Source organism: Oncorhynchus nerka, linkage group LG21 (assembly GCF_034236695.1).
Source record: "Oncorhynchus nerka isolate Pitt River linkage group LG21, Oner_Uvic_2.0, whole genome shotgun sequence".
Lineage (NCBI taxonomy): Eukaryota > Metazoa > Chordata > Actinopteri > Salmoniformes > Salmonidae > Oncorhynchus > Oncorhynchus nerka.
Window position 1 is genome coordinate 13,277,560 of NC_088416.1, and position 12,038 is coordinate 13,289,597.

At 41.9% G+C, this 12,038-nt stretch overlaps 1 protein-coding gene across 1 annotated transcript; it reads right to left on the reverse strand.

Moving 5' to 3' along the window:
* Positions 1-3,540: 3,540 nt before the first annotated feature.
* Positions 3,541-11,998, reverse strand: LOC135563493 (zinc finger protein 239-like). Its single transcript, XM_065006141.1, has 2 exons — positions 11,730-11,998; positions 3,541-6,207 (listed from the first exon to the last, which is right to left on the reverse strand). The coding sequence occupies exons 1-2, from the start codon at positions 11,996-11,998 to the stop codon at positions 5,442-5,444; spliced, it is 1,035 nt and encodes a 344-aa protein (XP_064862213.1). The 3' UTR covers positions 3,541-5,441.
* Positions 11,999-12,038: the final 40 nt, after the last annotated feature.

Sequence of the window (12,038 nt, forward strand, 5' to 3'; positions counted from 1 at the left end):
AGAGCGTCTGCTAAATGACTTAAATGTAATGTAAATGTAAATTTACCTAGATCGTAGGAACGGTCACCGAGTGAAGATTCACATCCCCTCCCCTTCGCCAAATGTCGTGGAAATTTCCTCTATTTACCAAATCATGAGAGCAAACCACACACAAGTCAGAGTTAGTTATCACAAGGTCCATCTTTAATTATATGAGCTCTATCACAACCCTGTGACTCTCAGATCAATTCAGTGTCTATCAATGAATTCTCTGAGAGTCCCTTACACATTGCAGCTGAGATCCTTTAATAGCAAAAGACACACATAGCCAGACAGCATAGGCATAATTTATCGTTCAGCTTTGTCTCCTAAACTATGCTCTTTTCTCAAACTCAGAACCATAAGCAAATCCTTCATATCAACAGCCATATATCGAATCCATCCTATCTTGACAAGATCACAGACACACACAGACATTGTGGAGCCAAGAGATACACGCTTGACCTCTCCCCTCTCTCCGGCCCAAGCAACTTAGTCTTGACATAGAACAGATACTGCAACCCCGCCACAGTATTATACAAAAATAACATTCTGATGAGAAGTAACTTATGATGAATTTAAAACATCTTACCTATGTTACCAACTAATTCTGATTATTCCCCAACACTTGTTCACACAGGAGAGAGATGGGACTATCGTGGATCCTCTGGGGAGCCTCAACAACCTCATGATGCTGACGAGGCAGAGAAGAGTCTCTCCACATCAGAACACTTCAAGAAACACCAGCAGAGATCCACAGGGAAGAGAACTCGCTGCTGCTCTGACTGTGGGAAGAGTTACTCAACATCAGATTCACTAAAAATACACCAGAGAATTCACACAGGTGATAAATCTCACCGCTGCTCTGATTGTGGGAAATGTTGCAAATCTTCATCAGAACTTAAAATACACCTGAGAAATCACACGGGAGAGAAACACTGTAGCTGTGATGAATGTGGGAAGAGTTTTGATACATCTAGCCATCTTACTGTACACCAAATGACTCACACAGGAGAGAAACCTTATAGCTGTGATCAATGTGGGAAGAGTTTTACTCAGCTAAGCAGCCTGATAACACACAAGAGAGAAACATTTTAGCTGTACTCTGTGGGAAGAGTTTTGTTCAATCTGGCGATCTGACAGTACACCATAGAACACACACAGGAGAGAAACTTTATAGCTGTAATCAATGTGGGAAGAGTTTTATTTCATCTGGCTCACTGACTTTACACCAGATAACACACACAGGAGAGAAATCACATAGCTGTGCCCAGAGATAATCTGATTAAAGATCTCTGATCAAATATTAGAAAATACATACATGGAGTTGTTTCATGATATCAATGAATTAATGTCACAATGTAGAATGTTAACACATTGTAGTAGGAGTAATTTAATAATGTCACAATATTGAAGCCTAAACATTTGCCCCCTTATCAATTGATTTCAGCATGATATGGATATTAGCCTCATTGGGAAAATACAGGCTCTGAATTGAAAGAGTTACTATTTATGTGATTTAACAAAAAGTGACTAACAAAAAAAGAGTTGTTTTACATTTACCACGTTGGTGACCCACTTGAATCAAAATGTAACACTTCACAATGTAGCGATCTGTTTTTTTTTACAAATTGTCCTCTTAACAATGGATGTACACATTACTGTGAGCGGACCAAGTAATTGGGTGTCACTCTAAAGTGTCAAGTTGGAATACGAGTCAGGAGTAGGTTTTCTTGATTGAACACAGTTCTCTATTGAGGGCATTTGGTCAACAAACACTCCAAAATAATCAATGAAAATCTTCCATCTTCTTCTCCAGATGAAACAGAAACACAATAGGATTATCTTTAAACTACAACAAAAGTCACGGGATTGTCACCTTCCTAGTGGTTCTTCCTGGATAGCTCCTCTCTCTCGGTGTCCATCTTCCAGAGATAGTTTTCCCCTCCACTCTCTGCTGGTTCCATTCTCTCTCTTATAGGGGAAGGAGAGTATGTCATTAGTACCGTCAGCTGTGCTTAATTGCCTCTGGTTACCTTGTCTCCCATGCCTTGTTGGGCTACTATCCGTGAGCCCAGCCTGCCCTCTGGTGGTCCTTCCACATCAAATCAAATTTATTTATATAGCCCTTCGTACATCAGCTGATATCTCAAAGTGCTGTACAGAAACCCAGCCTAAAACCCCAAACAGCAAGCAATGCAGGTGTAGAATCACCTACATTAGAATGCTATTCATTGACTACAGCTCAGCATTCAACACCATAGTACCCTCAAAGCTCATCACTAAGCTAAGGATCCTGGGACTAAACACCTCCCTCTGCAACTGGATCCTGAACTTTCTGACGGGCCGCCCCCAGGTGGTGAGGGTAGGTAGCAACACATCTGCTATGCTGGTCCTCAACACTGGAGCCCCCCCCAGGGGCGTGTGCTCAGTCCCCTCCTGTATTCCCTGTTCACCCACGACTGCATGGCCAGGCACGACTCCAACACCATTATTAAGTTTGCACGGATCACCGACAACGACTAGACAGTCTATGGGGAGGAGGTCAGAGACCTGGCCGGGTGTTGCCAGAATAACAACCTATCCCTCAACGTAACCAAGACTAAAGAGATGATTGTGGACTACAGGAAAAGGAGGACCGAGCACACCCCCATTCTCATCGACGGGGCTGTAGTGGAACAGGTTGAGATCTTCAAGTTCCTTGGCGTCCACATCAACAACAAACTAGAATGGTCCAAACACACCAAGACAGTCATGAACAGGGCACGACAAAGCCTATTCCCCCTCAGGAAACTAAAAATATTTGGCATGAGTGTTTCATATAATATGACTGAATGTGTTTATTTCTGTGTTGCAGGGGCAGTCAAGAAATGGAACGTCAAGGCCACAGAACATGACATAAGCAGTGCTGTGGGAGACCACCTCAAGCCTCTGGTAGAGCCGGGGGTGGTGTTTACCACTCCACCATGCATTCAGCAGGCTTGAAAAGTGGGATTGATCTGGTTTATCCATTTGTTTGTCTCTGTTTTAAGTAGTTTATCCTTTGACATACTGATCTTCATACTAAGAGGGACCAAGAGTCTTTCGATTGGTCGGTCATTGGGTTCATATATATCTCCGTCACTAACTTAAAGCATCAGCTGTCAGAGCAGCTTACCGATCATTGCACCTGTACACACCCCATCTGTAAATAGCCACACCCAACTACCTTATCCCTTGTTATTTATTTTTGCTCCTTTGCAATCCAGTATCTCGACTTGCACATTCATCACTTCAGTGTTTAATTGCTAAATTGTAATTATTTCGCCACCATGGCCTATTTATTGCCTTACCCCATTACTCCATGTGCACACACTGTATATAGATATTTCTGTTGTGTTAATGACTGTACTTTTGTTTATCCCATGTGTAACTCTGTGTTGTTGTGTGTCACACTGCTTTGCTTTATCTTGGCCAGGTCACAGTTGTAAATTAGAACTTGTTCTCAACTGGCCACCTGGTGAAATAAAAATAACATTTTGTTGTTGGAATCAAATCAAGCTTTATTTATACAGCACATTTCAGACATGGATGCAACACAATGGCTTCACAGGAAAAAAACTAATAAAAGACAATGAAAATAAACAAATATTTAGTACACAACAAACAGAAGACTAATGAGCACCCTAAGGAAATTCCATTGATTAAAATATTAATCGGATGCAATATCCAACCCAAAATATAAGCTTGTTTTTTAGGAGGGGTTCTGAAAGAGACTGAGGGTGTCCACTGAAAATTGACTAGTAACAACAACTGGGACCTAAAAGACACTCACCATGAGACCCACTAAATCTGCCCAAGAAGAGACAAACAAAAGAAAAACCCACAACAAACTTAAAGACAGGAAGCAAACCAGAAAGGTGGAGCAACTAAAGGTGTTGACTCTCCACATAAAGACAACTGGAGCACCGGGCCAGACACTCTTAAATAGACTAACGAGGTGACACCAATCTGTGCGTCCTACGTTTCATTTCTCATTATAATCAACTACAATGCTTCACCAATATAAACATGGCATCTACTGGCTGTCAACAATTGAAGACCGGAAAAAAAATATTTCTCAATAATAATATACAATAGCATTTTTTTTTTCAAAATTTTCTCTATAGAATCCAAAAACGCACTAGCTTCTAGTCCACTTTTTATTTAACTAGGCAAGTCAGTTAAAAATGTGTTCTTATTTTCAATGACGGCCTGGGAACAGTGGGTTAACTGCCTTGTTCTACAACATATTTTTTACCTTGTCAGCTCGGGGATTCGATTCAGCAACCTTTCGGGGACTGGACCAACGCTCTAACCACTCGGCTACTGAAAGTACGTTGAAATTAGGTTGTTTTGAAAATAATTTTAAAAATACATATTTTCAACTACAACGGGACAAATTTTGGGCATCGTCTTCTTTTCAATTACATTTTGCTAGGCGGGATAGCCCCAATGTCAAAACACAGTTTTAAAATGTCTAAATCAATAACCAATATGCAGGAACAGTTTGTGATATATTGATATATTAAAATGTACTATGTACACAAACATCTGCCACAATATTCATATTACTTGTATTTCTTAAACAAGCTCCTTATAAACTGCACAAGCATCAGAAATGTAGTAGTAGTAATAAATCCCTGATATCAATTAGGTGGGAATTCAGGTTGTAGGTTGTTGAAACTAACACAAGTAAAAATATATTTTACCTCACTGGTTAGAGGACAATCTGCAGAAGACAGTCAGCTACATTTTGGAGTGATGCATTTAAATTTAGGGGTCACTAAACAAAGGAACGCAACACTTATTTGTCATCACTCATCAATATCATGTTGAAATCAATTGTGCGAGAGGAGGGAGATGAGGTTGCACGTCCTGTTAAAACTAACAGCTCAAAAATCACACGGAATCTGGGAATAATGTGTACATCACTGGATAGAGAACAACTTGTAGAAAACATCTAGCTACAGTTTGAAGTGTTGCATTTTGATTCAAGTGGGTCACCAACGTGGTAAGTGTAACAACTCTTTTTTTGTTAATCACTTTTTGTTAAATCAGATAAATAGTACTCTTCCATTTCAGAGCCTGGATTTTCCCCCTGAGGCAAATATCCATATCATGCTGAAATCAATAGAACAGGTGACAAACGATTAGGCTTCTACATTGTGACATTATCAAAATACTCCTACTACAATGTTAAAACATTCTACATTGTGACATACATTTTTTGATATCATGAAACAACTCCATGTATGTACTTTCTGATATTTGATCAGAGATCTTTTATCAGATTATCTCTGGTCACAGCTATGAGCTTTCACTCCTGTGTGTGTTCTCTGGTGTCGTACCAGGCTGTTTGACTGAGTAAAACTCTTCCCACATTGATTACAGCTATAAGATTTCTATTCTTTGTGTTTTCTCTGGTGTACAGTCAGCTGCCCAGATGTAACAAAACTCTTCCCACATTGACCACAGCTATAAGGTTTCTCTCCGGTGTGTGTTCTCTGGTGTATAGTCAGACTGCTAGATGTAACAAAACTCTTCCCACATTGACCACAGCTATAAGGTTTATCTCCTGTGTGTGTTCTCTCGTGTGATATCAGGTTGGTTGACTGAGTAAAACTCTTCCCACATTGATCACATCTGTAAGGTTTATCTCCTGTGTGTGTTCTCCGGTGTACCTTCAGATGGCTAGATTTACCAAAACTCTTCCCACATTGATCACAGCTATAGGGTTTCTCTCCTGTGTGTCTTCTCTGGTGCACTGTCAGATCGCCAGAATGACCAAAACTCTTCCCACATTGACGACAGAAAAAATGTTTATCTCCTGTGTGTGTTCTCTGGTGTGATGTCAGGCTGGTTGACTGAGAAAAACTCTTCCCACATTGAGTACAGCTAAAAGGTTTCTCTCCTGTGTGGATTCTCTGATGAATTTTAATGCCTGCTGATGAGGTGAATCTCTTCCCACAGTCAGAGCAGCAGTGAGTTCTCTTCCCTGTGAGTCTCTTCTGGTGTTTCCTGGGGAGTTCTGATGTGGAGAGACTCTTCTCTGCCTTGTTAGCATCATGATGTTGTTGAGGCTCCCCAGAAGATCCATGATAGCCCCGTCTCTCTCCTGTGTGAATGACAAAGTCAGACAGATGGTTAAAGGCCCACAACAGCGGAAATCTGTGTTTAATAAAATTGTCTTAAAATGAGCAAGAAGTCATATTTTGTCTTGTTTTCACATTTAGTAGTAAAATCGAATGTAGCAAGATGCACACAATCTGGTTGTAGAAAATATTGGCCCATTTCTGTGTTTAATAATCCTCCCTGCTAATGAGGAAACTGCTAGTTATGGACATAGTATATCTGCCTGGAGCAAAAATGGTGAGCAAAGATTTTAGTTTTTCACAATGTATTCTGAATGTGAATGGGGGAAATCTCAGGGGAGTAAACTCCATTTCTAGGTTGCTTATTTCACACTTTTTTATTTTATTTTACCTTTATTTAACCAGGCAAGTCAGTTAAGAACAAATTCTTATTTTCAATGACGGCCTAGGAATGGTGGGTTAACTGCCTTGTTCAATGGCAGAATGACAGATTTTTACCTTGTCAGCTCGGGGATTCGTTTTTGCAACCTTCCGGTTACGAGTCCAACGCTCTAACCACCTGCCTTACATTGCACTCCACGAGGAGCCTGCGTGGCAGGCTGACTACCTGTTACGCGAGGGCAGCAAGAAGCCAAGGTAAGTTGCTAGCTAGCATTAAACTTATCTTATAAAAAACAATCAATCTTAACATAAGCACGAGTTAACTACACATGGTTGATGATATAACTAGTTTATCTAGCGTGTCCTGCGTTGCATATAATCGATGCGGTGCCTGTTAATTTCTCATCGAATCACAGCCTACTTCGACAAACGGGTGATGATTTAACAAGCGCATTTGCGGAAAAAAAAGCACTGTACACCAATGTACCTATAAACATCAGTGCCTTTCTTTAACCTGTTGCTCCTACCCTCTACTTTTTTGAACATTTTGTTAAAAATCGCGCAACATTTCAGCGCCCTGCTACTCATGCCAGGAATATAGTACGTTCATATGGTTAGAATGTGTGGATAGGAAACCCTCGGACGTTTTTAAAACTGGTTAAATCACGACTGTGGCTATTACATAACGTGCGTTACATCGGAAAGCGCAGGAAAACCTGATCACAGAAAATGGAAATAAATATCCTTGCGCCACTTCCAGCAATTGTTAACAGTGAGCCGAATTAGATAAGACCGAGCATTCAACTCCCACAGCATCCCCATGTTGTCTAGAGTCTTGTGAATTGAATCATCTTTGATTCTTGGTTGAACCGAAAGAGGGGCACGACTTACCTCCGGTCTCCGCCCAGATCATTCCGGAAGAGCTCTCTCCTGAAATTTTTTCCAAGACGACAGCTAATGATATTTACATCGCCTACGGATGATTTTTATCGCTTATTAACGTTTACTAATACCTAAAGTAGCATTACAAACGTATTTCGAAGTGTTTTGTGAAAGTTTATCGTCTACTTTTTGAATTTTAAAAAATGACGTTACGTTGTGAAATCGCTGTTTTTTTCGTTTATCACACAGTCTACATATAACATTATCTTGGCTTTATATGGCCCGATTTAATCGAAATAAAGACCCAATAGTGTTTATGGGACATCTAGGAGTGCCAACAAAGAAGATGGTGAAAGGTAATGACTGTTTTCTATTTTATTGTGCGGTTTGTGTAACGCCGAAATGCTAATTATTTTGTTTACGTCCCCTGCTGTGCTTTTCTGTTGTAGTGTATTGGTGCATGCTATCAGATAATAGCTTCTCATGCTGTCGCCGAAAAGCATTTTAAAAATCTTACTTGTTGCCTGGATTCACAACGAGTGTAGCTTTAATTTGATACCCTGCATGTGTATTTTAATGAACTTTTGAGTTTTAACTAATACTATTAGCATTTAGCGTAGCGCATTTGCATTTCCAGAGCTCTAGTTGGGACGCAAGCGTCCCAAGTAGAGGCAAGAGGTTAAAATCAATACACAATTATATATATTTAAACCTGCATATTTAGTTAATATTGCCTACTAACATGAATTTCTTATAACTAGTGAAATTGTGTCATTACTCTTGCGTTCCGTGCCAGCAGTCAGGGTATATGCAGCAGTTTGGGCCGCCTGGCTCATTGCGAACTGTGTGAAGTCCATTTATTCCTAACAAAGGCCGTAATTAATTTGCCAGAATTGTACATAATTATGACATAACATTGAAGGTTGTACAATGTAACAGCAATATTTAGACTTAGGGATGCCATCCGTTAGATAAAATACAGAACGGTTCCATATTTCACTGAAATAATAAATGTTTTGTTTTTGAAATGATAGTTTCCGGATTCAACCATTTTAATGACCAAAGGCTCGTATTTACCTGTGTTATTATGTTATAATTAAGTCTATGATTTGATAGAGCAGTCTGACTGAGCGGTGGTAGGCACCAGCAGGCTCGTAAGCATTCATTCAAACAGCACTTTCGTGCATTTGCCAGCAGCTCTTCTCAATTATTCAAGCATTTAGCTGTTTATGACTTCAAGCCTATCAACTCTCGAGATTATGCTGGTGTAATCGATGTGAAAAAAGGCTAGCTAGTTAGCGGGGTGCGCGCTAATAGTGTTTCAAACGGCACTCGCTCTGAGGCTTGGAGTAGTTGTTCCCCTTGCTCTGCATGGGTAATGCTGCTTCGAGGGTGGCTGTTGTTGACGATCCTCGTTTGCTAAGTCAAACGACACCGCTGGTTCTGCTCACACTGCCCTACCCTGTGCTCTGACCTCTTTCTCCCCTCTCTCTCCAGATGACATCTCGCGTCTTGTGACGGCCGGCCGCCCAACAACCTGCCCGCTTGACCCTATCCCCTCCTCTCTTCTCCAGACCATCTCCGGTGACCTTCTCCCTTACCTCACCTCGCTCATCAACTCATCCCTGACTGCTGGCTACGTCCCTCCCGTCTTCAAGAGAGCGAGAGTTGCACCCCTTCTGAAAAAAACCTACACTCGATCCCTCCGATGTCAACAACTACAGACCAGTATCCCTTCTTTCTTTTCTCTCCAAAACTCTTGAACGTGCCGTCCTTGGCCAGCTCTCCCGCTATCTCTCTCAGAATGACCTTCTTGATCCAAATCAGTCAGGTTTCAAGACTAGTCATTCAACTGAGACTGCTCTTCTCTGTATCACGGAGGCGCTCCGCACTGCTAAAGCTAACTCTTTCTCCTCTGCTCTCATCCTTCTAGACCTATCGGCTGCCTTCGATACTGTGAACCATCAGATCCTCCTCTCCACCCTCTCCGAGTTGGGCATCTCCGGCGCGGCCCACGCTTGGTTGCGTCCTACCTGACAGGTCGCTCCTACCAGGTGGCGTGGCGAGAATCCGTCTCCTCACCACGTGCTCTCACCACTGGTGTCCCCCAGGGCTCTGTTCTAGGCCCTCTCCTATTTTCGCTATACACCAAGTCACTTGGCTCTGTCATAACCTCACATGGTCTCTCCTATCATTGCTATGCAGACGACACACAATTAATCTTCTCCTTTCCCCCTTCTGACGACCAGGTGGCGAATCGCATCTCTGCATGTCTGGCAGACATATCAGTGTGGATGACGGATCATCACCTCAAGCTGAACCTCGGCAAGACGGAGCTGCTCTTCCTCCCGGGGAAGGACTGCCCGTTCCATGATCTCGCCATCACGGTTGACAACTCCATTGTGTCCTCGTCCCAGAGCGCTAAGAACCTTGGCGTGATCCTGGACAACACCCTGTCGTTCTCAAATAACATCAAGGCGGTGGCCCGTTCCTGTAGGTTCATGCTCTACAACATCCGCAGAGTACGACCCTGCCTCACACAGGAAGCGGCGCAGGTCCTAATCATCTCCCGTCTGGATTACTGCAACTCGCTGTTGGCTGGGCTCCCTGCCTATGCCATTAAACCCCTACAACTCATCCAGAACGCCGCAGCCCGTCTGGTGTTCAACCTTCCCAAGTTCTCTCACGTCACCCCGCTCCTCCGCTCTCTCCACTGGCTTCCAGTTGAAGCTCGCATCCGCTACAAGACCATGGTGCTTGCCTACGGAGCTGTGAGGGGAACGGCACCTCAGTACCTCCAGGCTCTGATCAGGCCCTACACCCAAACAAGGGCACTGCGTTCATCCACCTCTGGCCTGCTCGCCTCCCTACCACTGAGGAAGTACAGTTCCCGCTCAGCCCAGTCAAAACTGTTCGCTGCTCTGGCCCCCCAATGGTGGAACAAACTCCCTCACGACGCCAGGACAGCGGAGTCAATCACCACCTTCCGGAGACACCTGAAACCCCACCTCTTTAAGGAATACCTAGGATAGGATAAAGTAATCCTTCTCACCCCCCCCATCCCCCTTAAAAGACCTAGATGCACTATTGTAAAGTGGCTGTTCCACTGGATGTCATAAGGTGAAAGCACCAATTTGTAAGTCGCTCTGGATAAGAGCGTCTGCTAAATGACTTAAATGTAAATGTGTTCCTGGTTCGAGCCCAGGTAGGGGCGAGGAGAGGGACGGAAGCTATACTGTTACACTGGCAATACTAAAGTGCCTATAAGAACATCCAATAGTCAAAGGTATATGAAATACAAATCGTATAGAGAGAAATAGTCCTATAAATACTATAACTACAACCTAAAACCTCTTACCTTGGAATATTAAAGTCTCATGTTAAAAGGAACCACCAGCTCTCTCATATGTTCTCATGTTCTGAGCAAGAAACTTAAACGTCAGCTTTTTTTACATGGCACATATTGCACTTTTACTTTCTTCTCCAACACTTTGTTTTTGCATTATTTAAACCAAATTGAACATGTTTCATTATTTATTTGAGGCTAAATTGATTTTATTGATGTATTATATTAAGTTAAAATAAGTGTTAATTCAGTATTGTTGTAATTGTCATTATTACATTTAAGAATCGTCCGATTAATCGGTATGGGCATTTTTTGGTCCTCCAATAATCGATATTGGCATCGGCGTTGAAAAATCATAATCGGTCGACCTCTAGAGCTTACCAAGATGACATTGTATGTTCCTGAGTGGCCTAGTTACAGTTTGGACTAAAATCGTCTTCAAAGTCTATGGCAAGACTTGAAAATGGCTTTCTAGCAATGATGAACAACCAACTTGACAGAACATGAAGGATTTAAAAAATAATAATTAACATTCACATGAAGATCAGTCGGCTATTGGATGACATCACGACTTCCCATCAAGCCAACTCTGTGAAGGCCTTACTATGACATCACTCACTCCTGCTAGTTTGTAGTTGTCTAAAAAAAACACTAGTTTGCTCAAACATTTATTTATTTCCATTTAGTGTGTTTATACTTTACTGTATTTATATATAACTTTTCAATAGGAAAAGTTTTTTTTTTAAATCACTGGAGGACGTCATGAAAAATTCCAACAGTACAAAAACATATTCAAGTGTAGAACGCCCTTTTAAAAATCATTAGTTCAACAACTGCAGAGTTTATGTCCCTGTTTTATAAGATAGATCTCACTGTATTTACTGGTGTTAATCAGATCAATGTCCCTGTTTTATTAGATAGTACTCACTGTATTTACTGGTGTTAATCAGTTCTCCAGTCTTCTCTTCTTCGTCCTCCTCTAATGTGACAGTAATCTCCCCTCTTCATCCTTCATTCCAAAAACGTCTTCATCTTCTTTCACTGTGACAGTAACCTCCTCCACTCCAAAAACGGCATATTCCTCCTCCTCTTTCACTCTGAAGGAGTCTTCATCTCCTTTCACTGTAACAGCCTCACCCTCTAAATGTTGTTGTATTGTAACAGCCTCCTCTTCCTCCTCCTCTTTCACGAGAGCTTCTTTCTCCATCCAGCAGACAGCCTCTTCTTTAGCAGGAGGAGAGTAACTTAGTGAGCTCATGGTCGGGGATAATAGCCAATTAGCATTAGCGACTAGACTA